The 26,763-nt window shown below is 49.2% G+C and overlaps 1 protein-coding gene across 1 annotated transcript in view; it reads left to right on the top strand.

Moving 5' to 3' along the window:
- Positions 1 to 26,763, top strand: part of LOC144154934 (uncharacterized) — a 118,433-nt gene that overhangs the window by 8,207 nt on the left and 83,463 nt on the right. The window contains exon 4 of the mRNA XM_077686070.1: positions 19,918 to 20,046. Within this exon, the coding sequence (XP_077542196.1) occupies positions 19,918 to 20,046 (129 nt within the window). The remainder of the gene's footprint in view (positions 1 to 19,917; positions 20,047 to 26,763) is intronic.

The raw sequence follows: 26,763 nt of genomic DNA, 5'->3' as shown, positions 1-26,763 counted from the left end.
AGCAGGAGTTCTTTATCGGAACCATAGGATTGGTGGGAGAGAATCTTAAGGACATTCATTGTTGTGAGACAGTTATGCTTAAGTTCCTTGATGTGGGGAATGAATGAGAGTTTGTGGTCAAACACCACACCTAAAAACTTGTGCTCCTTGTTCACAGGAAGCGACACGCCATTAAGAGTAATGTCTGGGTCCATATGGACCCCGCGCTTCCTGGAGAACACAACACAGGAGCTTTCTACAGGATTCAATTTAAAACCATTCTTGTCTGCCCAGTCGGCAAGTTTCTTTACACCAAGCTGGACTTGACGTCGCAGATTGACATATTGCATGATTTATAGGATATCTGGACGTCATCTACATATATGGAATAAGAGATTGTAGGTGGCAGTGCCTTACCAAGAGAGTTCATTTTTACTATGAAGAGAGTGCAGCTCACCACGCCACCTTGTGGCACGCCATTTTCTTGCACGTGAACCTTTGAGAGGGCACAACCCACTCTTACTCAGAACGTTCTGTCTGACAAGTAACTAACAAGAGTGTTCAACATGTTACCCGAAACACTGAATGACTTGAGGTCACCAAGTATCCCATAGCGCCAAGCGGTGTCGTATGCCTTCTCAAGGTCGAAAAACATAGGTAAACAATACTGCTTATTCGCGAGGCATCCTTGATGTACGAGTCAAGAGCTACCAGTTGATTGTTCGTCGATCGCCCCACCCTGAAGCCTGCCTGGCTGCTCTCGAGAAGACCGCTGTACTCAAGGAAGTACACGAGCGTGCGATTTATCATCTTCTCGAAGAGCTTGCACAGGCACCTCGTCAGGGCAACAGGACGGTAACTTGAGGGGGACGACGGGTCCTTTCCCTCCTTCAGGAAAGCTATAACTATAGCCTCCTTCAAAGAATTTGGAATGTGCCCCGAAAGCCATATCGTGTTATATAGGTGTAAGAGTGTTAGAAGAGTGTCTGCGTGCAGGTGTTGTATCATTGTGTATGTGATGTTGTCTGGGCCTGGAGCTGAGGGTTTACACGTGCTCAAAGCAGCCCTCAGCTCATGCAGTGAAAACTCTGAGCTATAAGAAGATGTTGACCAATTGTTATCTAGTATAGGCTTCTTTTCGGCCATTTGTTTGTGTTCCATGAAAGTGTTTGTGTAGTGTGCTGAACTAGAAACGTGTTGGAAGTGTTGTGCGAGTGTGTCAGCCTGGTCTTCGAGTTGTCCGCTGTAGTGCTGACCAGAGGCAGGCTGTGTGTTTGTTGTCCCTTGAGTTTACGTATTCGTGTCCATACTTTCCGTGTGTCTGTGTAGGAGTGTATTGATGTTATAAATGTACGCCAACGCTCTCGTTTTGCCTCATGGCGCACGCATTTTCCTAACGCCTTGGCCCGTTTGAACAAGAGGAGGTTTTCCGACGTGGGGTACCGACGAAGGATACCCCACGCCTTCTTCTGGGCCTCTCGCGCCCGCCTACAGTCCTCATTCCACCACGGCCTCCACTGGTTGCGCGGGGCACCAGAGGCGTGGGGAATGGACTTCTCGGCGGCGTCGAGGATGTGCGCCGTGAGCAGTTGGGTAGCTTCTTCAACGTGTAGGTGTCCTATGGATGTGTGGTGTAGTTTAGATGTTTCTGTAAATGTATTCCAGTTAGCTCGTGCTTCATTGAACCTATTATGGGAAGATGGACTGCATGGGCCTTTACCTATGTATGTTAGTGAGGTGGGGAAGTGGTCACTGCCATATGGGTCAGTGCCCACACCCCACTCGAGAAGAGGAAAGAGAACTGCAGAACCAATAGCCAAGTCAAGATATGAGTATGTGTTGTGTCCTATGTTATGGCATGTAGGCTGTTTATTGTTGAAAAGGCATGCTCCCGAGGATGCAAGAAACCTCTCTATCAGGCGACCCCGGGCATCCGTACGAGAAGAGCCCCATAGAGAATTGCGACCATTAAGATGTATGGTTCGGGCAGCTGGTCAACCAACGCCTCGAAGTCAGAGCTCGAAAATGCAATATCAGGAGGAATATATATGGAGCATACCGTAATCAACCTATTAAATAATATTGTTCGAATTGCTACTGCCTCAAGGACAGTGTTCAGAGTGACAGGGTGGCAGGCTAAGGATTTCCGGGCAATTATGGCCACAGCGCCAGAAGAGTGTGTGCAGCCATCCCTGTCCTTTCTGAAGACCATGTAACTATTCAAGAAATTTGTGTGATTGGAATTCAAATGTGTTTCCTGAACACACATTACACTTGGCTGATTAGCATGCAGTATTTCGTATACATCGTCAAGATTTTTAAGAAGGCCTCTACAGTTCCATTGAATTATGTTTTCTCTTCTCATTATTTAGTGTGTGAGCTACTGGAGTTTGTGTGTTTGTTTATGTGTCGTCTTTCGGGGCTGTGAACTTGTCGAGCGTTGTCTTTTGCTCGCGGGCCCACTCGGCGTACGTTTGGTTGCTTCTTTCGTTGCGGCCTTCTTCGGTGTCCGAGTCTTCTTCTTCATTTGCTTTCTCTTCGACAACGCTCGACAAGTTCACTAAGGAAATTGTGACGACTGCGCAAACGCCCTTCGTGGACGCCTGCCTCGCGCACATGTGGGCGGCGCGCCACTCGCTCACGCGAAGGTGGAAACGGCAGCGTCACAATATGAAGTTAGTAAAAAGAATAGCGAGGTTGAATAAGGAAATAGCCGAGTACGCGAGCAAGCTATGCCGCGAAAACTGGCTCAGCGTATGTGATGGCCTGCAGGGCAAGCTGTCGGCGCGGAAGACGTGGTGTCTCCTGAGACATCTCATCGACCCGCTGAGCAGAAAGACGGCCGGCAATCGCAATTTGATCAAGACACTGAACGCCTACAACGGGGATGGACAGCGCCTGGTCAACGACCTGCAACGGGCGTACTTCAAAACAGAGAAAGGCCAGTATCCGATTCCTGACGAGTATGCGGGGCCGGAGAACCCGGACCTCGACGAACCTTTCACGACGGCTGAGCTTTGGTCCGCAATAGACGAAGGTAACAAGAGGAGTGCTCCTGGTACGGACACGATTACCTACAAATTGCTCGGTAACATGAGCAATGCGGCGGCAAGAGAACTGCTGGGTCACATCAACAAGGCCTGGGAGAAGTCGCGGCTACCGCCCGAATGGAAAACGGCCGAAGTCAGGTTCATACCGAAGCCCGGCAAACCGCTCAAAATCGAAAACATGCGTCCGATATCGCTGACCTCCTGCGTCGGGAAGGTAGTCGAGCGCATGGTGTTCAAGAGGCTGCAAGTTCATGTAGATAAGATGGGACAGATGCCGGCCACGATGCACGGCTTCAAACAACATCTAAGCACGCAAGACTTGATGGTCCAGCTCAGTGAATTGGTGGTGAATGAAGCAACGAAGACAGCACCGCGAGCGATACTGGCCCTAGATCTGAAAGGGGCGTTCGATAACGTGTCGCACGCGGCCGTGCTGGAAAATCTAGGAAGGAGGGGATGCGGCCGGCGTACGTTCGGCTACATCAAAGACTTCCTGACCAAAAGAACGGCAATGATCAGGATTGGCAAGGAGATGTCAGAACCCGTGGAGCTCGGGGACAGGGGAACCCCTCAGGGGTCTGTCCTGTCGCCTCTGCTGTTCAACCTGGCACTCCTTCCCCTACCCTCGTTACTCGAGCGAATAGACGGTGTGAGCCACGCATTATACGCCGGTGACATCACGGTGTGGACCAACCGCGCGGGCTCTGACGCCTGGGTAGAAGGAGTGCTGCAGAGAGCGGCGGAGACTGTCCACGGATATGCCAAGTCATGCGGCCTCAGCTGCGCCCCGCAGAAGTCAGAACTACTCATCGTCCAACCGGGCAGGCCAAAGAAGCAAGCACCCCCGAACGTAACCGTAACCATCGACGGCACGCAAATCATACCGACTGAACAGATTCGGATCCTGGGCCTGTTACTCAGGGGAGACGGAAAAGCCTCGGCCGCCGTCACCAAGATCAAGCACTCGACTGAACAGATCGCAAGCATGATACGTAGAGTTGCGAAGCGCAACCGCGGTCTGAAAGAAGAAGACGCACTGCGGCTAGTGCAGGCGGTCGTTGTGTCCCGCGTAACCTACTCTGCCCCGTACCTCCGGCTAACGAAGGCGGACAGGGAAGCGCTGGACACGGCGATGCGTAAAGCCACCAAGATGTACTCGTCAACGAAAGCCAAATGTACTCGTCAACGAAAAGATTGATGGAAATGGGCACCCTCAACACCACGCACGAACTCATCGAAGCACACTTGTCCAACCAGAGAGTTCGTCTGAGCAGGACAGAACACGGAAGAGCCGTCCTACACATGATAGAATGGCAGGTTGAACCACAGACGGAAGAGGCACCACTCCCTCAGGGATGGCGAGACTCCATCACAACCAAACCATTACCGCGCAACATGACAGTGGAACGGCACGAAGGCAGGCGGACGGCGCGGGCCAAAGCCCTGGCCCGGAAGCTGTTAGAGGACCCCCAGGTCCGGTACGTGGACGCCTCACTCCCAAAATACGGAACAAAGGCCGTGGTGGCCGCAATGGACATCCACGAGCTGAAGACCTGCGTGTCGGTGAAGACTACGGACCCGACCGTGGCAGAAGAGGTAGCCATAGCGCTGGCCCTAGCCATGCCGGAGGTCAGCACGGTGGTTACCGACTCCAAGAAAGCGTACGCAAGCTATCGGAAGGGGATCGTCTCCTCTGCGGCAGCAACTATACTCGAGAGACATCCCACAACACCGGGACGAGTCACCGAGCTCGTGTGGGTCCCGGCTCACTCGCTCGTGGAAGGCAACGTCACCGCCGACCACTATGCCCGAGAACTAGCCATCCGGGCCGAGGAAGAGCAACCACACCCCGTCACGTGTTATAAGGAGATCGTCCGCCTATACAAAGAAAGTAGAACGAGGCTTCCGAAGCCACACAAGCAACTAAGCAGACGGCAGCAGACGATATTGCGCCGCTTACAGGCAGGGTCGCTCGCACACCCGGCGCTTCCGCACAAAATGTACCCTGCAGAACACGACAACACATGTCCATTCTGCCGGGGAGACGGCACTCTCGCGCACATTATTGGGGAGTGCAAAAAACTCAAGACACCCCCCTACACCCTTCCCCCCTCGCCCAATTCCAACCCGCTCGAGCGATGGGAGACCTTACTGTCCAGCTCTGACCTCGCCATTCAGCAACAGCTGGTGGCTCGAGGAGAAGAATTACTGGACACATATGGGTCCCGCGAATAGGGAAGCACCCCATCTGGTGCCTGCGCGCACCATTCTTTATTTGAAGCTCCGTTAAAGTTGTTCACTCACTCACTCGGGGCTGTGACTCGCGCCTTTTTTGGCTTGTCGGGAGGCTTTGGCGTCGGGACGCGTTCCTTGCGGTGCACCGCAGACAAGAATGGTTCGACGTCCATTTCATCCTCGGATGTCCTCGGAGCACCTGAGGCATCAGGCTCCTTGGACCGCGGACCCTTTGTGGCACGCTTTTCTTTGTCCGCAACCGACGAGGGTTTCAAAAACTCCTCAGATGGCGCAGGCGGTGCGGTGCAGGTGGGAGCTGCCGCTGGCTCCCCTATCTCCATCTCTGTGCCCTCGCATATGGTTTGGGACGGTGGAGCGGAAGTGGAGGATGCAGCATCACTCCCACCGGACGTGGATGCTACCACAGCCGCTGCTGGCCCAGCGTGAGGTGCGGAGGCTGGTTGGGCTGCCCGGGGCAACCCAGGGGGGGGGGGGGGGCTGGGGCGGGACCAAGTCTTACTCGCGGTACTGGGTCCCCGCCAAAACCAGACGCCGCTCTGCCCCGCGGCGAGCTGCGTCGGCATACCTCCCCAGAGGGAAAGAGGCGAACCTCTTCCGCGCCTCTGGGAAGGTGATGTTCTCTGTGACCTTGATATTTATGATTTGTTTTTCCTGCTTAAATTTCTTGCAAGTGCGGGACCATGCTGCGTGGGGCCCCTGGCAGTTGGCACAGGTGAAACTCTGGGTGTTGCAGTTTTCGGATGGGTGGTCATATTGGCCGCATTTTGCACAGGTAAGGCGGCCGCGGCAGGAGTTTGTGCCATGCCCGAACCGGTTCGTTGGCACTTGAACCAGCGCCGTTGGTTCGGGATGTATGGGCGGACAGAACAATGTATGTAACCAGCATTTATGGATTCAGGAAGGGTGGATCGATCGAAGGTCAAGATAATGTGTCTAGTTGCTACCTGTTTGTCATCGCGGCGTATTGATATGCGCTTTACAGCCGTGACGCCCTGATCCCTTAAGCCTTCCAAAAGGTCGGCCTCGGTCTCGGACATGAGATCTGCCTCAGAGATCACACCTTGACAACTGTTGAGGTTGCGGTGGGGTGTGACCCTGATCTCCAGATCTGCCATGCGGGTTTGTTTCAGGATTGGGGATTGCTGCTGAGTTTTTACTTCAACTAGCACTTCACCAGTTCTGAGCTTTTTGGCGTCGTATGTTTTGCCGATGATACCTTCGAGGTATTTAGAAACAAGAAATACAGATTGAGAGGAAACTGGCTTCGATTTGTCCACAGATTCAATTATCAAAAAACGAGGATAGTTATCTGGCTTTGGGAGCGAGATAGAAGGCAAAGAAGGAAAAGATACTTCCGTGCGTCCCCTTTTAGGGGGCCGATCACGGTTGGGGGGGGGGGGTTTGAAAATACCATACGGCATAGTATAAAAGCAGGGAGACGGGGGTACTTTCTCCTTTGATCTTACCCTGGTAGTCAAAGAGGTCCCTGAGCTCCCTGCCTGGTAGACAGGCAGGGAGCCCATCGGCCGGAGTTTGACAAAGGCTCCGACGGCCACCGTTTACGGCTTCTACCCTTCACCTTTAAACACCTCGCCACGGTTGGACACTGCTTATGTATGGCAGCTCGGGGTCCGCGGTGTCGCTGCTCACCGTCACCATGAATACTCAAGATGCCCCGTGCGGGGCTCCGCTTTGTCACACAAACTTTCCTCGGCGCGGTACAGTCTGCCTACGTGTTTTCAGGGCGAAAGCCTGGCGATACGTATTAGCAACTTCTTTTCGAATTCATTGTACTTCTGTCTTTTTTCTTGGTTTTGTTTCTTTGTCTTTTGGCACGGATTAATTTAAACGGCTTCTTTTCTGCTATTATGTGTTTGCGCCAGTTTCTTCTATTTCATTTGTTCGTCGTGGTGTGCAAGCAGAGTGGAACACGCCACAGCCTCCCTAGAATCGGGGTTTGCGAGGGTGGCGTGCACCTGTGCTACTCCCGTGACATCACGTTCGGGCTTCACTTTGGAGTCAATAATCTACAACTGTTACTTTTCAAATTTACAGTGTTATAAGTTTTGCGAACCGGGCACGTTAGTTCCTAAAAGCTCCCAATTGCGGGCCCATCACCCAAGTGGCCATGTGTTACGAAGGGTGGAATAGCAACAAGAAACGACTTTTCAGGTTTGTTTGCTTTATTTTATTTTGCTCTCCACCGCTTTTGTTCGAACAAGCTGTTTAGAGTCGTTTTTTTTTTTCACAGAGTTCAATCCACTCATAGCCCTGTCTTCTTTCGCGCCCTTCCCACTCCCGCTTACGCTCCCTCTGACGTCACGTGGTTGCTTTAATTCTTAGCTGTCCTCTTTATTCGCTTTCTATGCTCTTCGTCCTGCCATACGACGGTGACGCTGAACAAAACTCGTTGAAATGTGTAAAGAGCGCCTCCGACAATAGGCCGGCATCGTTCATTACATATGCAGCAAGCCATCAAGCTATCGAGGTATGCGCCGTACCAGCATCAACCATGTGGAAGAGGAAGGTAAGATTATGTCCTATGCAGACGCGAGAGTATGCGCCAAAGACGTGTCAGGGAAAGAACACGAACCCCATAAAGTGTATGCGCGAGAAACGAGCTTGGTTATCTCAACGCTCGGCCCTGCGTTCCTATCGGCTTCACCCCGTCGGATAAACCACCTCAACCGGCTATAGGTGCGTCGACTGTCTCCTTGACAGTATAAGTAGTACGTATCAGCTGTCGTGCCAGTAACCGTTTCACAAGTAATGAGCGTCACGCAATCTATCGAGGGAGTCAGTCTGCCGCGCTGATGACAAACAAAACGCACATTCATGCAACGCTTCGTTCGAAACTGTTCTGCGAGCAGTCGATAACTGAAGCATACGCTCCGGCTGCAGACGTATAGACGCACGATAGGAACCTGCGGAAGCCACGTCCGGCAAATCACCTAAAAGAAACACGAGGTCTTGGAAACACGTATCCGATGATCGTATTGCGCACACACCGGTTGACGGTCGACTGGTGGCGGTCGATGGTGCGGTCGCCACCAACGCTTCTGTAGAAGATGCCCGTCGCGTAAAACCGCAGCGCACGGTCATGGAGCGAAAGCCGTCTCTAAGTCGTCGCAAACTGGGGTCTGTCGCCAGACGACTGCACAAGCAATGCACAACACTTTCCGAGAGCTAAAAACGAGCTCGAAATTTCTCCTTCGTTGGAAGACCTGTGGGGGTAGAAATATGGCTGCTACGATACCACGCCGCAGCAGCGGCCACCACGGGCGTCCCGAGATCAACTCGGCCGTGCAAAACGATGCCCGAGTTTCCTCCGAGTTCTAATTTCAATCAAACACACCCAGCCGATTCGTGTGCGCGGCGTAACAAGCGAAGCCACACCCACTCATGGTGTCCACTTGAAGTCGTGAAGTGAAGCCACGAAGTCGTCATTTGGTGCCTGCCAGCAGCGACAAGAACTTAGCACAAAACAAAAATGAAGTCCCCAGGCCACCGTCAGCCAATGGTGCCACAGTCGCGCGGGTGTTCGGTCCGAACTGAAGTTCACTGTAGTACAAGGCGATGGGAGAGGCCAAGACGACACGATATTACCACGGGAGCCTTCTTCATACACCGTGAAAACACAGTCGATAACAAATCACACAACTTCAACGTCTAAAACGCACTCGCCAATGCTCAAAAACGCTCTTGACACGGGACGATTTCTGGTAAGCGCCCGCCGTGAACACTGAACCAAGCTGTAAACAAAAGCCATATTTAATGGTCGGGAGCACGGCGCGTTCCGTTCGCTACAGTGGACCCCTTTGATTACTTGGTTTGTGCTTGCGCAGAGCGGTACTGGGACTACCCTCAAGCCAAGTAGCAAACACAATTCAGTGGAAGAACAAAACACCGAGAAAAACGGACCGCCCCGTGCCGGGCGTGGCCAACAGCCAGGCTGGAGATATTAAAGTAGCAGTGGGGTATGTAGTTTATGCTAGGGAATGAGTATTGCAGATGATTTCAGATGGTGCTGCATGCGGAAGATAGCACAAGCCGTACTTTATCAACGTAAGCGGTCCCAATACAGCGCGCTGAATATGTCAGGTATGCTACGCGCGATTCCGGCGGTGTCGCTCGGGGTGTATCGAATGCTCTACTATCTCTACTTTCATAAGCCGAGCATCTGCAAACTCGGGAGTAGGCGGAACTCGGGCCTTCTGGAATAGCGCCCCTGTTGTGTTGTCTCCTCTGGAAGTTGTACCATTTACCGCTTCTGAGTATCGCAGTATGCACAAGAATTGAAATTATCTTTAAATGTTCCTGGGTGCCCATTTAATTATAGCTTTGATTTCAACGGCAGCTTTATGTGCTCCCCTGATTTGTTATCGAGGTTCGTTTGCACAAAATAATTGTATTCCCAATTCATAGGCGTTCTTTTTTTGGACTACAAAAGCGTTTTTAATGAATCATGCTTCTTTCATAGAGAGCCTACAAAAATACGTCCGCTTTTTCATAAACTGTGTTCGGATTTTCTGCACATGTATACATACACCGCAAAGGTATTTTTATTTACCCTTGATATTTTTTATATGAAAAAGCCATTTTTTCATAAAATCACCCTTAACAACCATACTAACTAATAACTAAGGCTTCCAGAGCAAAATAGTTAGGTGTGCAGGTGCGTCCGCGAGACGCCGGAACAGATTCTTCTGCTCTAGTTCACAATTTCTATTTGGGAGGATCTACAATTTTTTGTGCGGGCAGACTAAGCATGGCGTTTGAGAAAAATGTCGGGGGAAAGTGTTTAAGTAACTGGTTAAAAAATAAGGTACGCCTGACCACACGTCATATAATTTAATTTTATTGCCGGACGTTTAATTTTACATAAACAATGCCGGACTCAATCAGATTTCCTTTGCTGGCCCAGCAGAAAGGAGAAAATATTGCTTCTGGTGCAGCAGAATATGCAGTTATAACAACTACAGCATGCTTACTATTTTTTATTTCATTTATTTTTGTTTATAGATACTGCAGACCACCCTTGTGGTCCCGGCAGGACGAGCGCTTCAATATCACAAGACGATAAAAAAAACCAAAAAGGACGAAGAATGCAACAGCGGACATTGCATTCAAATTGCCAATACTAAGACGCAAATCTAAAAAAACAGGGATATACAGAAGCTAACGAGTATGGCTCCGTAAGGGAATTCCACTCAGCTACGGTACGTGGGAAAAATGATAACTTGAAGGTATCAGTATTCGCATGGTAGGGTGCTAGTGACCTTGGGCGGTGGTGCCGCGTGTGTCTTGTAGCAGAGTCCTTCAATGCTTTACTGGTCGCGAAACTGCTCCGTAACTCAATGGGAGAGCTTGATATGCTGCGTTTGGCCGCCGCGCGGTGGCGCCACCCTCTCACTGAGGTCACTCCTCGGGCGGCGTCGCGCTGGCTCAAACGGCGGAGCCGCGACGTGTTGTGTTTGTTTTGTGCGGGAAAAAAATGTAACGTGCATATCGCGCTCTTGTGATGCGACTTAAGTAGTGCAACGACGATGCCGAACATGTGTTGCGACCCACGATGTCGTTCCTTGTACAACGATACCACAGAAAATATTTCCTTGTTCTGTTGACCGAGCGACGGGCAGCTGTGTGAGAAATGGAGGGGCGCTATTCCCAGGCAAGCAACGGGAGATTTCAGCTTCGATTATAAGTGTACGACAGTGTGTGGAAATGCACTGTGTGTGAGAATGGAAAAAGCAATGTACCCTTCTGAGAGTATCGTGGAGCTAGAATTGTACAAGGCTAACTTAAAGACGGATTTTTGTCATATCAGTCAGGTTGTAGCGATGCTTCATCACCTATTTGCAAAGTTGTATAACCTTGCGCTCAGGCTCGCGTGTAAAAAAAGCTTTGGGACGTCCTTGTGCTTTTACTTTTCATATTTCCGCGAATTAGCGAATTATCCCTTAGGGTTCGTTTTGTTTGTTTTGTAACCGCGCGTGGCCGATTCCGGTTTCTTATCTGGCTTTTCAACCGGAGCGCCCGTTTGCTCTTTTTGACGTACGGGCAATATTGTTTGATATGGAAAGGGTGCCACCTTGTCACTAACTTGATTTTTGTTTCTTCGACAATGTTCTCGATCCTGTTTCCATGGATTTGAAATTAATAACGTTCCAAGAGTAATGCATGCATAGCAAACGCCGCGCAATTCGCTTTATCGACGTTAATCTGTTCACGTCACACTGCGGACTGCTTCTTCGACGTTTGTGTTTCATTCTAGTCTTTTGTAGTGCAGGAGATCGCTAGCTCGCTGCGTTCAGAAAAGCTCTGCGTCGTTCTGGGCTACGTGGCAATATTCTGTTTCCTCCGTGTGCTGCACATCGCAGCGCGAAAAAATAATGTTTTGTACGCTGGACCACGCTCTTTTGTCTCCCTTCGTAACATCGAAATTTTTTGTTGCGTGTGATAAAATCAGTTTCATTGTTCTTTTGTCTCTGCCTGTTTTTGCAAGGATTGCAAAGCGCACGTGGAAGCAGAAAGACACATAACGCAACATATATCTCTTCGTGCTTTGATTGCGTTTCTGCAGCGTTTTTAGATGTTCTCAAGTATGTACCCACTCATCGAAACGACAATACTATTGGGATATCTCTTTTAGCGTTCTGTGCATTCCAGAGCAATCAACGGATTCATTAAGCGTAGTCTGAGCGACGCGTACTTGGTTTCTTTCAGTTTTTTATTGTATTATCGATAGGCCCACAGCGGTCTGATGATGATGGTTGCATTTTAATGGCGCAAGGCCAGCTGGGGCAAAGAGCGCCAAAAACAGATGGTTAGCTACAACAGATTAAATGTGTATACTAAAATTGAATAGCAACAGAGGTAAAAACAAAGACAATGGAGATGGCTGGTGTATAGGGCCAGGTTGTGATTATGCATGATATGATATGAGTTTCAGAAATTGAACTTCTGATAGATACTTAAAAACACGTTTGACTGTAAACATTGGTTCATCGCCTAAGAAGTACGATGGGTGGAGTGGGATTTGTTGTCTGTAGATTTCCGGAAAGTGTTTGCGTCGTGTGGTGTGGAGTGCCTTGCATGTGATTAGTATGTGAACTACGGATAGGCCTTCTCCACACCTGCTGCACACGGGTCTCTGAGACCCAGTGAGCAAGTGTGAATGTGTTACATAAGTGTGGCCTATCCGTAGCCTGGCTAAGGCTACTTCCGTGTGTCTGTCTTGTTTGTCTGTTATGTATCTACCTAGGTGTGGCTTTATAGTGTAGAGTTTGTTGTCTGTTTGTGTGTCCCATGTTTCCTGCCAAGATTTGCGCAAGGCTGTCCGTACCAGTGGCTTCAGGTCGAGGTAGGGAACACACGGTACATCTATGCTACTGCGGAGAGCAGCCACAGCGGCACCCTGGTCAGCAATTTCGTTCCCCCGAATGCCACTGTGACCTGGAACCCAGCAAACAATTATTTTTAGTTTTGCGTGATCAGCAAATGTTAGAGCTTTAATTAGATGCTGGAGCACAATGTTTTTCGTAGGTCTGAAGCAATGCAAGGCTGTTACCACACTTAGAGAGTCTGTAAAGATAATGGAGTGTTCTGTTCTGGTTTGTGTAATGTGTTGTACTGCTAATAGGATACCATGCGCTTCTGCCGTAAAAATGCTGCTATTTCTGTGTAATGTCTTCGTACTGGTAAAGTTGGGGCCATATGCAGCACATGCGACGGCCGAAGAAGACTTTGAAGCATCGGTGTAGAAGGCGGTGTGCGGGTATTTGTGTTGTAACTGTAGGAAGTGCTGTAGTATAAGTTCTCTGGGCGCATTTCGTTTGTCGATGTGTTTGAAAGAAATATCACACGAAATTGCTGACCTCTCCCAAGGCGAAACGAGGTCAGCAATGGAAGACTTTATGCTCTCCTCAAATGAAATCCCTAGTTCCTCAGCGAGGGCTCTCACTCGTATAGAGAAAGGAACGGGTATCGACGGCCGTGCTGCAAACAACGGATCGGATGAAATGTTGTTTATGATAAAGCTACATGGGTGATTTTTTACAGAAGTCGCCTTAATAGCATACAGCAAGGAAGTGTAAGAACGCTGGTGTTCAAGGCTCCACCTATCACACTCTGCATACAGGCTTTCAATGGGACTCGTCCGGAAAGCTCCAGATGCAAGACGGAGACCCAAGTGCAGGACTGGGTCCAACATTTTCAGAGCAGTTTTACAGGCGGACCCATAGACGACACTCCCGTAGTCCAACCGTGAGCCAATAAGGCTGGTAAAAACGCGGAGGAGTATTTGTTTGTCCGCTCCGTAGGAGCAATGCGAGAGTACCTTCAGGATATTCATGGTTTTCAGGCATTTCTGTTTCAGCTGTTTTATATGCGGAATGAATGTCAGTTTTTCATCAAGTACCACGCCTAAAAATTTGTGTTTCTTTTTGAGAGGGATTGAGACACCTTTAAGCTTAATATCAGGATCAGCATGAATCCCTCGCCTCCTTGAAAATAGAAGAGAAGTACACTTTTCTGGATTCAGCTTAAATCCATTCCTGTCTGCCCAGTCAGCGACTTTGTTGACCCCAAGCTGGACTTGCCTCTCGCAAACCGACAGATTACAGGATTTGAAGGAGATTTGAACATCATCTACATAAAGAGAGTAAGAAATGGTTGGTGGCAAGCCTTTCCCAAGAGAGTTCATTTTTATAATAAACAGCGTGCAGCTCAAAACACCCCCTTGAGGCACACCGTTTTCCTGAACGTGAGCTCGAGAATATGTATTGCCCACTCTCACACGAAAAGTTCTTTCTGACATGTAACTTGCAAGCGTATTTAACATGTTGCCTGACACACCAAAAGACTTAAGGTCGGTAAGAATTCCATAGCGCCATGCAGTATCATACGCTTTTTCAATATCGAAAAATACTGTCATACAATACTGTTTATGAATAAATGCATCTTTGATGTAGGATTCTAAGGCAACGAGTTGATCATTTGTAGATCGACCTGCCCTGAAGCCTGCCTGGCAGCTCTCGAGAAGTCCGTTGTACTCCAAAAAGTACACAAGCCTTCTGTTAATCATCTTCTCGAGAAGCTTACACAGGCAGCTTGTCAGGGCGATAGGGCGATAACTGGCGGGGGAGGATGGGTCCTTCCCCTCCTTCAGAAAAGCAATAACTATAGCCTCCCTCCAAGACCTCGGGATGTGCCCCGAGAGCCATATTTTGTTGTATAGGTGAAGGAGTGTAACAAGAGTGTCTGTGTGCAGGTGTTGTATCATTGTATATGTTATGTTGTCTGGGCCCGGAGCTGAAGGCTTACAGCCGCTCAGAGCAGCCCTTAGTTCATGAAGCGAGAACTCGGAGTTATATGAAGTGGCTGATCTGTTGTTATCACATAATGGCTTCTTTTCAGCGGCCGTTTTATGTTTCAGGAAAGTGTTTGTGTAATGTGCAGAACTGGACACGTGTTGGAAATGTTGTGCGAGTGTGTTAGCCTGGTCTTCGAGCGTGTCTCCTGTTGGGCTAACCAGGGGCAGGCTGTGTGTCTGTTGCGCTTTAAGTTTCCGTATTCTTGTCCAGACTTTGTGGGTGTCAGTGTACGAGTTTATGGATGTGAGGAAGGCACGCCAACTCTCCCTCTTAGCCTCACGGCGCACGCGCTTCCCCCGGGCCTTCGCTCGTTTGAAAGATATCAGGTTATCTGAAGTAGGGTATCGACGAAGGATACCCCACGCCTTGTTCTGGGCCTCTCGTGCCTTCCTACAGTCCTGGTTCCACCAGGGCCTCCTTTGGTTGCGTGGGGCACTGGAGACCTGGGGAATGGACTTTTCAGCGGCGTCAAGAATGTGCGCCGTGACCAGTTGGGTTGCTTCCTCTATGTGTAGGTGTGTTATGGATGTGTGGTGTAGTTTAGATGTTTCTGTGAATGTGTTCCAGTTAGCTCTCACTTCATTGAACTTCTTGTGGGAAGCGGAACTGTTTCGGCCTATATATGACAGGGAGGTAGGGAAGTGGTCACTACCATACGGGTTGGTGTCCACCTCCCATTCTAGGGAAGGGAAGAGAACTGCTGAGCCGATAGCTAAGTCTAGGTGTGAATAAGTGTTGTGTGCTATGTTATGGTATGTAGGCTGTTTCTTGTTAAATAGGCATGCTCCTGATGATGTTAAGAACCTTTCAATGAGGCGCCCCCGCGCATCTGTTCGAGAAGAGCCCCAGAGTGAGTTGTGTGCATTCAGGTCACCTAATAGTAGATAAGGTTCAGGTAACTGATCTATCAGAGTTTCGAAATCAGAACTTGTTAGCCGATGATCAGGAGGGATGTATATGGAGCATATTGTTACTAGCCTGTGAAAGATTATCGTTCGGATGGCAACAGCCTCGAGGTTAGTGCTCAGAATGACCGGATGACATGCTAAGGATTTTTGTGCGATTATAGCCACACCACCAGAAGAGGTTGGGCACCCAACTCTGTCCTTTCTGAAAACCAGATAATTGTTGAGGAAGTTGGCATGTTTTCTGTTTAAATGTGTTTCTTGTATGCACATGACACTTGTTTGGTTAGCATGGAGTAACTCGTATACATCATCAAGATTTTTAAGAAGGCCTCTACAGTTCCATTGGATGATATTTTGTCTTCCCATTATAGCCATTTAAGAGCAACTGGAGTTGTGTATGAGTGTGTATTCATGTGTTATCTCTCGGGGCTTGTACTCTTGGGAGGGGCTTTTTGGGCCTGTCTGTTGGCTTGGACGTCGAAGGCCGTTCTTTGCGCTGCGATGCAGGCAGATACGGCCCGACGTCCATCTCATCTCCAGATGTCCTGGGTGTGCCCGACAGACTGGGCTCCCTGGACCTGGATGTAGCACCCTTTAGGGCGGTTTTCTCTTCAACCACCACTGCCGAGGGCGTAGTGGGCGCCACGCGCGGGACAGGTGGTGGGGCGAGATTTGGAGAGGGTGTGGTTTCCTCCGTGTCCATTTCCACAGGGCTCTCGGGTGTGCTCGAGACCTGTGAGGCAGGAACAGGAGCGACTACGCTCCCATCAGCATGAGTGGCCACCTCAACCACTGCCGGTCCAGCAAGTGGCGTGGTGACCGGGGCGGCTGCCACAGGCAGCCTCGTGGGGGGCGGAGGCGGGAGCAAGTCAGCTGAGCTGTATTGCGTCGCCGCCGAAACCAGGCGCCGCTCCGCCCCCCGGCGAGCAGCGTCGGCGTACCTTCCGGAGCTGAAGAGTGCAAACCTCTTCCGGGCCTCCGGAAAGCTGATGTTTTCATTGACCTTCAATGTGATGATTTGTTTTTCTTGTTTGAAAGTTTCACACGATCGTGAATATGCTGCGTGAGGTCCATGGCAGTTAGGGCAGGTGAAGTTGCTTGCGTCGCAGTTGTCTGTGAGATGGTCAGGTTGACCACACTTTGCACATTTTGGTCTCCCCCGGCAAGAGTTTGTACCGTGCCCATACCGCTGGCATTTGTAGCAGCGGCGTGGGTTTGGCACATACGGGCGCGTGGGACATCGCAAGTAACCTGCCGTCACGAATTCTGGTAGTGGGGTTCTGTCAAAGGTCAAAATTACGTGCTTTGTTTTAATCTCTTTGCTATCTCGTCGTATTGTGATGCGCCGGACTGCTGTGACCCCTTGGTCACGCAGTCCTTCAAGGATGTCGGTTTCGGTTTCGTTGATTAGATCGAGTTCGGAGATGACGCCTTGAGAAGAGTTTAAGGTTCTGTGAGGTGTGATCGTAATTTCTAGACCATCGATGTTAGTTTGTTGAAGGAGCTTATTGGCCTGCTCTTTGTGGCTGACTTCAATGAGCACATCACCAGAAGTAAGTTTTTTCGCCTTGTAGTTTTTTCCAGCAACACTTTCAAGAAACTTTGCAACAAGGAAGACTGATTTTCCACTTACAGGGGTTTCTTTGTCACGAGATTGCATAATGAGGAAGCGAGGAAAGATGTCATTGCTTCGGAGGTCAATGTTCAGAAGAGGTTTGGAAGTTACTTCGGTGCGGGCCCTTTTGAGGACCCGATCATTTGGTTTGGGGGGTTTAGATAATACCATAAGCTATAGTATAAAAGCAGGGGACGGGGGTACTTTCTTCGCTCGGGTTACCCTGATACCGAGAGAGGTCCCGGAGCTCCCTGCCTGGTAAACAGACAGGGAGCCCATCCGCCGGAGCTTGACCTGGGCTCCGACGGCCACCGTTTGAGGCTTCTACCCTTCACCTTTAAACACATCACCACGGTAGGTTACAGTTTATGTTGGGGGCTCGGGGTCCGCGGTGTCGCCAACACCGTCACCATGAATACTCAAGGTGCCCCGTGCGGGGAAGGCCCACAGCGGTCTGTGACTACGCAGCTACCGTATGTGTGGTATTTACAACTTTGCTTTAAGAAAAGAAGCAATATAGATTTAAAACCCGTAAACACGACGCTGCAGCGCTTGTGCCAGAGCACACAGAAGCCGTTGCCGTTCGCGGCCGAAGTCTACGGTAACTTACTTCGAAGAATAAAACCCCATTGAAGGCAGGTGATAAACACTAACTGTACTATTCATCGCTAATTACTACAAAAAAAAAAACACTTAATCAGCGCGCTGGCACCAAAAGCAGCGAGCGTTTGCACGCCAAGAGCTGGCCAATACGCCGCACGCGCGGCGGCAGGATGACCTTCGTGCGGCGGTGGCGCATGTAGTGGCGCGCACGGTCCCTATATCAAGCGAGCGCCGAAGTTTCGTGACCAGTAAAGCATTGAAGGACTCTGTAGTCAGCATGGATATAAGTAATATGTAGTCAGGGTGCACTATCAGCTGGAATTAGCTGTCCGCTAGCAAGGTCAAAATTCTGCGAAAAAACTGTAAGGCGTCGGAGTAGTATTTTCTCGTTTTGGAACGCCCCTTCCATTGCTGGGCCAGTGATTTGATATTAAATACTGTAATGAACCTCTCAACACACCATTTATAGATTACGAAACAGCGTTTTATTCAGTGCCCCCCCCCCCCCCCCTTAATGATGGAAGGACCCACAAACGACGCAAGAGAGAAAGCGCTTATATATGCATCCACAATACCCGCTCATAAGAATATCGGCAAATAACTGTGCAAAAGTGATTCCGAAAGGAAATACCGCCTTAGAAAACATTTCGAGCATGTCGCAAGGGGCATTTATGAAAGTTGTTTGGACGAAGAAATAAATTAGATTAAATAGAGATATTGCAGCACTTGGATTTTTGTATGACATCGCTCGGTTCCTTGAATCGGGGAAAGAATGCTTCGGGAAGTGTGTTCAGATCATTATGTCACCAAGTATAAGTTAATTTTAAGAAATCTTAATCATTGTTGAAGAGGCATCGAGAAAAAATCGCCTGTGCATTGCTATCGAACGCTTGAAGAGGTGGATAAACGAAAAGCTTTCTTTGAGATGTTCGCACGCCCCGTTGAAACCACGTGGAATAATTAGGCGCAGTGTTATCATAAGCTTAAAAGCAGTGCTAGTCTTTCATTAATCACTTAGCGTTAATGGAGGGAAACAAGCCGGATAAACAAGCCATGGAAAGGGGAAACCGGAAGCAACGCCTGGGAATAGCAAACGAGCGCCTTTTATTGCTGAGCAGACTCTGGTAAATTACATTCTAACAAAAATTACTAAGAAAATTGTGAAGTTCGGCTGCGCATGCAAAGTGGATAAGTGCAACCACTCAAACGCTGGGATACCATAAATGCTGCAAAGATAGAGACAGGTAGGTCGTTGGGAGATATATTTAAGAAAATATCTTCAGCAAAGGATGCATTTCGACAGCAAAGGATATCAGCAGTCCGAAGTCTATAAGAGGGGCCTTCGTCTATGGGTGCACATAAATAGGCTCAGGTTGATTATGACTGCCCTGCATTGGATTTTGTGCGTGCCAGTCCCAATTTCGGATTCCTCAATGTTTGTGTACGGCCCGTCATCCAAAAAAACATCATCACTGTTGTCCTCCCATTCATATAAGTGAAGAGGCTGGTAATCTCCCCTGGAATTTCGCCTCCTCCCCCCGCTTACCACAACCCTGAATACACATGTTCAGCGCCGAGAGCCAAATCTACCAAAAGGGTTGACCATCAGTGAAGGCGCCGAATGAAAATTACTTCAAAACGGTAGATCAGGAAGGAGACCAGCTATGAGAAGCGCGAAGGTGATGATACCTGAACCAAACATGTGTGGAGCAGGGCTTGCTGAAGCGTATACAGACAGGCATACCCACACATTGTCGACGTCAGTGTATATGCGCACATATGAGTCGGTACGTGTCTGTGCAGGCCTTAGTTCAAGCATGTGTTCGAATAAATGTATCCACCACTTGGAATTTTCCTGACAAGAATATACCAACTCCAATTTTTTTCGCCGCACAGAAAAATGACTTCTTAATCACGGTTGCACACAGCCCACCTGTCAAGGCTTCTGTGCATGCTTCACGATCATTCGATTGAATTTGGAAAGTAGCTTTGGCACCCGTGAGGCTGTTTCCTAAAGAAGTAACAGATCCTTGAACACGATTTAAGCACATCACGCCTAAGTGTGTCCAGCAAACATGAACCCTGCCCTTTGCATTCGATTTGCGGTTTACACGTTCCGCATCTACTTTCAGGTAAGCGCCGTGATATCATCAATCTACACACGATGGCGTCATGAAGAAAGTCCCTTTTTAATATGTGGATCCCACTGCCTCCACATCGTTGCCCTGATCATGGACCTGTTTTTGGTCACTGGTGAACCTGTAAGTATATTTTCTCAGTTACAAATATGCTGAGTTACAAATATGCTAGGGTATGTACAAATATACCCTAGATAATGCCGTTGAGCGTTATATCTCATGTGAGCTTACTAGTGCTTGTGCACCAGTAATTTCGATTGTAACATTGTGGGTCACAGCACCCGCTCTCCATTTGTATGCTGACTCCACAAATTTTTCTTTACGTCTCTTTGCTTTCGTTTGCTTGAATACAGAGCCAAATATTTATGCGAACAATACGTAATCCGCATAAAAATAAGCTGTTGTAGTTCAGCTGTACTCGAATGAGCTACTCTTGTACGAGATCATTGCGAAGTTGCGGCTGTCGGCTCAGCTGAAGAAGATTGCCAAGAGAATCGTTATTTTTTTGGGTGGGGGAGGAGGGGGAGCGGGGGGGGAAGGACGAGCAAGAGGGCGTATGCGCGATTTTTACAGCTCTCGCTCCTCGCACATGGGGCACGGGTCCGGCCGCGAGAACACTCTCTTCAGGCTACGACTGCATTTCGACTTTCCCGGCTCAGGCTCTTGCAACAAAATGCATAGTTGCGGCAGTTGATGGGCAGTTGATGCGGCAGCTGATGGGTTAAAGAGGAGTTATGATTATTAGCAAAGGTGAATTGCTTACGGTTAGTGAGGAAGTGTTCAACGCAGGAGACATTATTCGGTGGAATACCAAGTGAACGAAGTTTGCAAAGTAATAGATTATAAGGTACGCGATCAAAAGCATTGGAAAAATCTAGAAATATGGGATAAACCTGAAGGTTATCATCCTTGCTTTGTAGTAGGTCGTGGATAAATTCAGCTAATTGGGTCTCTCATGAGAAGTGCTTCCGGAAACCCTGCTGGTGATTATAGAAGAAATTTATTGATTCAAGGTAAGTCGCGATATTTGAAGATATAATGTGTTCCAGTGATTTACAGGGAATTCTAGTCAGAGAAATTGGTCGGTAGTTTGCTGGATCGGTTCGTCCCCCTGTTTTGAAGATCGCAACTATTCGGTCTATCTTCCAATCGTCTGGAATTTCGCCGGTTTCAATGGAGTGCATGAAGATGAGGCAAACAATCTACAGTTGTACCATGAAGTTATAACTGGGGTCGAACCACGCCAGAGCCATGTATGGTAGACACCGCCTAGCCCTCACGTCGTAGCCATGGGTGCGAAGAATCTCCACCGCCGTTGTGTTATTTGAATGAGGACGTTGCGTTTGGAGTTCTATCACTTTTGACACTACACGTGTAAGAGTAATAGGCCTTGAGATCCCTTATGGGCACAGGGCACGCAAGTTTTAACTTTCGAGTGACTGCTTCGCATACGGGGCCGGAGTTGTCCGCGAAAAAAATCGCAATGGCCTCTTCCGTCATGAACCCAGGCTAATCTGGAATGCTCTGGCGCAATACTTCGCCATCAGGCCGTCATGTCGATCCCTGTGGTGCACATTGGACTGCACGTAGGTAACATTATCACCACCGAAGTGATGACACCGTAGAACAAACTATGAGGTAGCTTCGGGGTGAAGCTTGTTACACTCAGGGCTGGTAGGCCGTACCGTGCTCTCATGTCATAGCGCTCGGCAGAAACACAATCACCGGCCGTTCGGCCATTTAAAGGGGAAGACCTTTTTCATGTTTCGCTATCATCTGTTCCCAAGCACCTGTGAGACCGTGCTTAGCTTTAAAACCAGCTATGAACAGTAAAATCACCAGTTTTTAACTGTTGATCGACTGCCTCTCTTTCGGCAGTTTAGTTGCCTGTGTAGTGATTTGGTAAGGGCCTTCCCATTTATGCAGGAATGGTGGGGTGACATAGTGCGCAGCTTTACGGTAAGGGTTTAGTCTTTCTGGCACTAGGTCATAAACCCTGTGTACAAGCCAAATGCAGCCTTTGTTATACTTCTCAGCTTCCTTCCCGAGCGCATGTTGAGGTTTTTCCTAGTAATGAGCTCAGGTGCCAAATGCCGCTGTCGGTGGTTTGCCGCGTACTGCGATTACAATGGGTTGTTTGCGTGTAGCATCCAGCCGCACTTACAGCCGCACTTTTCGCGAAAGCAAGCTAGATAAACCCGCATTCAAGTTGTTGTACTCCTTTATTTGCTGCAGCAGATTTGCACGTGAAGTCGCGATTCGCCGTTTGAGGGCTGCTGCTTCAACTGTGAGGGGATACCTTTGTCTTCCCCGACTGAGCAATGCTCGGCACAAGTCTGAAAAAAAAATTGGTGTAGCAATGAGAGGTTTTACCAATAATCAAGTTTCAGGGATCAGGCTACAGAGCGTTTGCAAGTTTTTCTCTTGTAGGGATCGCGGATAGCAAAAGCCGCCCTCGTGTTTAGCATCGGTTGGTCTCAAAGTTCTGTTACCAATGATAACCTGCCAGAAATCCACCCTCGATGACGCCAGCAGCACTTTCTTTGAGTTGATTGTAAAACCGGCCTTTTTCACTCGTCGAACAACCCAGTTAAAATGAACCAGGACCTCCTGAAATATCTCAGAAGAGTTCACCAGGTTGTCTATATGGCATACTTTAGTTATATACACCGCGTCCGCCCACTATAATGTCCATCCACCGTATCAGCGCGCTTGTAGCGTTCAACAAGCCAAACTGGAGTCGATAAATTTTAAAAAAGCCCGCGGTAGCCAGTAAGTTCCGTTCTCTCAATGTTAGCCTCCGGCATTCGTATAGCAAGTATTGTACATAATGGTTACTACAGCCATACCCAGCTGGTGTCTGACAAACACAATACCTAAGAAGGGGCCACGGCATCCCAAATTTCGGCAGTGAACGCGCAGCCGCACTAAGCCTTTTTCCCAGCTATACGATTCCAGTGGAGGGCGAGCGGCTTCGTAATGGTTTCACCCCGAAGGTAGTCATCATCTCATCCAGTAGACTGTGCAGGAGCTTCATTTTTGTGCGCATGTGGTGCCCTTGGGGTAAATTAAAAAGGCGGATCGTTCTCAGTTTCTCTCTCACGAACAAGCTCAACTCTCAGGCCAGCTCTTACAGTGAAGTCATACCCAAGGGGGAGTAAAATTTCCGACAGAACTGGACTCTAATCACCGGATCCTCAAAAAATTTTGCCAGTCGCTTGGAAATGTCAAGCTCATCAACTATCCTGGCGACCCACTCTGGCTTTCTGCGGTAAACTTCCGGGCTTAGTTGTCTCCGGCAGCTAAAACAGTGCATGGGTGCACAGGCGAAATGAAATAAATGAGGCAGTGCCCCATCCTTCTAGTCACTTCTCCCTACATCCAGCACATTGATCTCCTTCAACAAGACACCTCTGCCCTGTATAACCGAATTCTATAGTCCGAGCCGGCAAAGAAAACACTGCGTGCTTATTCTTCTATTAAAGGAAGCCTGCATCTCACTTCTTCCTGCCCTTAGGCCAAGCCCGCAATTACCCTCAATGCTTTCATGGCGAGCCTACTAGATACTTCATCTCCGGCAATTTTCAAAATTTCATCGACGATTTAGATACCGTCAAGCGTGTGTTCACCGATGCTTAAGAGCAGTTACCTACCGAGTGCACATAGCTCAGTGGCGCCGAGCAGCAAATGTTTTCCTGAGACCTACAGGCAGCTAACACTGGTCCTCCGTATGCTGCGACTGCGTAGACGAGCGGATGTCCTGCGTCGCCTCTGGATTATTCCCGCTCCTATCTTTCTATTGGCCACGACGAAACGCAGCGGCCCTTCTTCGCGGCAGGCGGTCGGTATTTCTTTTCTCGCTGCACATGCTGTCGGTATTACCGTCCAAACGAACCAGCCCTATGACAAGACCAGCACAAGCCCGACACTTGTTATGGGCGCTCTCTTTCGCGGTAACAGTTTACGTTGGAGAGGGCTGGTGGCCATCTGCGATAAACTGTTTCTCCGAAAACGATGATGATTGAGAGGTTTAACGCGCCGACGCAACGCAGGCGATGAGGTGCGCCGTAGTGGAGGGCTCCGGATTAATTTTGACCACCTGGGGATCTTTAACGTGCGCCGAAATCTCGTACACACGGGTGTTTTTGCTTTTCGCCTCCATCAGAAAAGCGGCCGGCGCGGCCGGGAATCGAACCCGCGACCTCGTGCTCAGCAGCGCAACGCCTTAGCCACTGAGCCACCGCGGCGGGTGTTTCTCCGGAAGCCAGTGTTTTGCGATGGCGCGGGCAGTTCTGCTGTCGGTACCCACAGAGCTGTATGTCTCTTCGTGAAAGTACGGGTCAAGCACTGGGAAAGCGGCTAAGTTGTCCGCCATTGTTTCTTAGGTGACCGCCTTGCTCTTTTAGGGTATGGGAGCATGGTTCACTGATTCTCAGGGCCTCAGTGGTACACACTAGCGCAGCTCGGTGAGTAAGTCCGCGTGAGGTATGTGACTCCCACTTCATGGTCGAGGATCTCAAGATTCTAGAATAATCTGACCCCACAAGTGCTGCCTGAAGAAAGGTTGGTATTGCCTGCACACGGGCGCTATCCCGTACGCGTCAGCTACCTGAGGGTGGGCTCCTTTAGTGCAGTTCTTGCATCGCCCGTCCGTGCCACTGGAGTATCTCCTCAATACACCGTGTACGAATTGCGAGGTAGTTGAAAGAATTCCTACATGGACTTCACTTTTCTGTAGAGAGAGATGTTTTGGGGAACGCAACATGCAAGCTAGGCCGCGAAAGCGCACTGTTTGTGCGACAGCAGTAGCCACCGCCGCCGGACAACCCGTAGGCACGACTTGTGCAAAAAAAGCTATGATCTGTTTTATCATCCTGGCAAGATTTAAAGACAACAATGACCCAGCCATCCCCGATACCCCCCCCCCTCCATTGCAACATGTTCCCCTACGCCATGCGACAATTCCTTCGGCGCTGTCTCACTCCTTGGTTTAGGCATAGAAAGCAGCTAAAACACAAACGCGCAGACAAGCCATTTCACTACCTAGAGTCCAACACTAACTATAGACGCGGTTTATACGCAAAATGCTATCGCAAAGTACGTTAAAAAATATCTCCGCTCATCAAAGTAAGTCATATGCGGTTTATGCGCTGAAAATACGACAATGGCAAGCAATTTCACAAAAATTTCCTAAACCACCCCTTGTACCATGCACAAAATAGAGCACCGGCACAGCCGCTTGTATAGCTGTGCGGGCACCTCCGAAAATAAAAGACAAAATTTGGAAACCAAAACTTTAGGTTGATAGGCTTTACAACTATTGAAATAAGAAAGTAAATTAACAGAGATTAAAAAACTACTTTGCGGCCAGAAACGCGGCAACTGCATGTTGAGACACGGCCGGAATCGATGGCACACGCTGACGCAACCACAGATATTGCCCCGAACCATGTTTTGGATTATATGTATGCTTTGTTTTTGCAGCTAGGCTGCGCCGGGCTATGTTATCTGTGTTATCCGTGGGGCAAGTGAACCGCATGTTCCATTCTTCATGCCGCAGGTGTTTCTCCTTTGATACGGAGAATGTTTCGAACTAACGTCACCAGCCTAGAATAATCTTCTTTGATCTACACTGTAAACGCAAACTAGCCGGAAATGGAGTTTTAATCAAGTAATGTGCCCTGAAAAGTACCTATAGCAAAAAATGTACTCCCTAGGCATGATCTAAAGAAGTGGACGAACCTCCATGGTAGTACCGTTGCCCATCCGGGTAGCAAAAGGGAGGATTTAGAACTACTTAACACCATTTGTGAGATGGCGTTCCGTTCCTTGTATACTACCACGTCCACAATAAACGCCCTATCTGAGGTAATCATCTCAAGCGGGCGGTCGCCATGTTAGTCTTCTGTTGTCTCCGTGCACCAGCACTTCAACCGTGGCCTAATGCTAATTAGAACGAGTGAGCAGGACGCGACCGTTGCACGCAGCTACAAAACCAATACCGTACGTATACCCGTATAGATGCTTCAACCAGCGCGATCACAGGCAGAGAGCACGGCCGTGTTGTCTCAATCTGTTTATTTTGGCGATAGGTGTTGTCAAACACTGCTGCTAACGAAGAGGCAGTTCTCGCCGTTGCAAACAATTGCAATGTTCATCTGCTTCGCTTGCTTGCGCATACATATACGATTTAAATTCTCGTGCCAGCGCGCCAACGCACCCGACTGCAGCGACTCAACTTGCCCTGGCGGCACGACTGGCTGCCCGGATGTAAACAACCTCTGTGCATCAACGCAGCGCGGCCGGTGACTCGGCGCGGCCGGAGCTTCAAGCCTCGCCTTGGGCCGTCGTTTTTTCTTATTTGTGAAGGACTAGTAGTGCCATTTGGTGGAAAGATTTTCATGTGCCCCTGTCACACGAGGAACGGCCGCAAACAGCATTTGGATACGGCGACAGGTGTGGACAGCTCGCTGGTAAGTGGTCTTTCATCAGTCGATGCGTTTGTCAAACGTTTGGATAGGGTTAACAGCGAAGTACCCGGGTACCCGTGCCGCTCACAGCTCGTACACGCACGGGCAAAGAAAAAAGCGCACACTCGTATTATTTTACTAGTTTGTGGGTTTTGGGGTATGCGTTCGCATTCATTTGTAGGCCGGTTTGTAACAGGGCATTCGAGATAAAATCGTTTGTCGCGCGCGGCGTCGTTTCAAAGCAACGTGACGGTTACTTCGTGCTGGCGAAAATCAGCGCAGTCAGACGGAAGCGGGAAGGAAGGTAGAGAGATCGGGAAAGAGGGCGCTAATATATAAAAGAAAGCGTAATGCAAGACGAGAAATATAA

The sequence above is a fragment of the Haemaphysalis longicornis genome, unplaced genomic scaffold, assembly GCF_048455015.1.
Source record: "Haemaphysalis longicornis isolate Haplotype H1 unplaced genomic scaffold, Haemaphysalis longicornis Haplotype H1 scaffold_1, whole genome shotgun sequence".
Classification (NCBI taxonomy): Eukaryota; Metazoa; Arthropoda; class Arachnida; order Ixodida; family Ixodidae; genus Haemaphysalis; species Haemaphysalis longicornis.
This window is presented reverse-complemented; position numbering and strand designations above follow the sequence as displayed.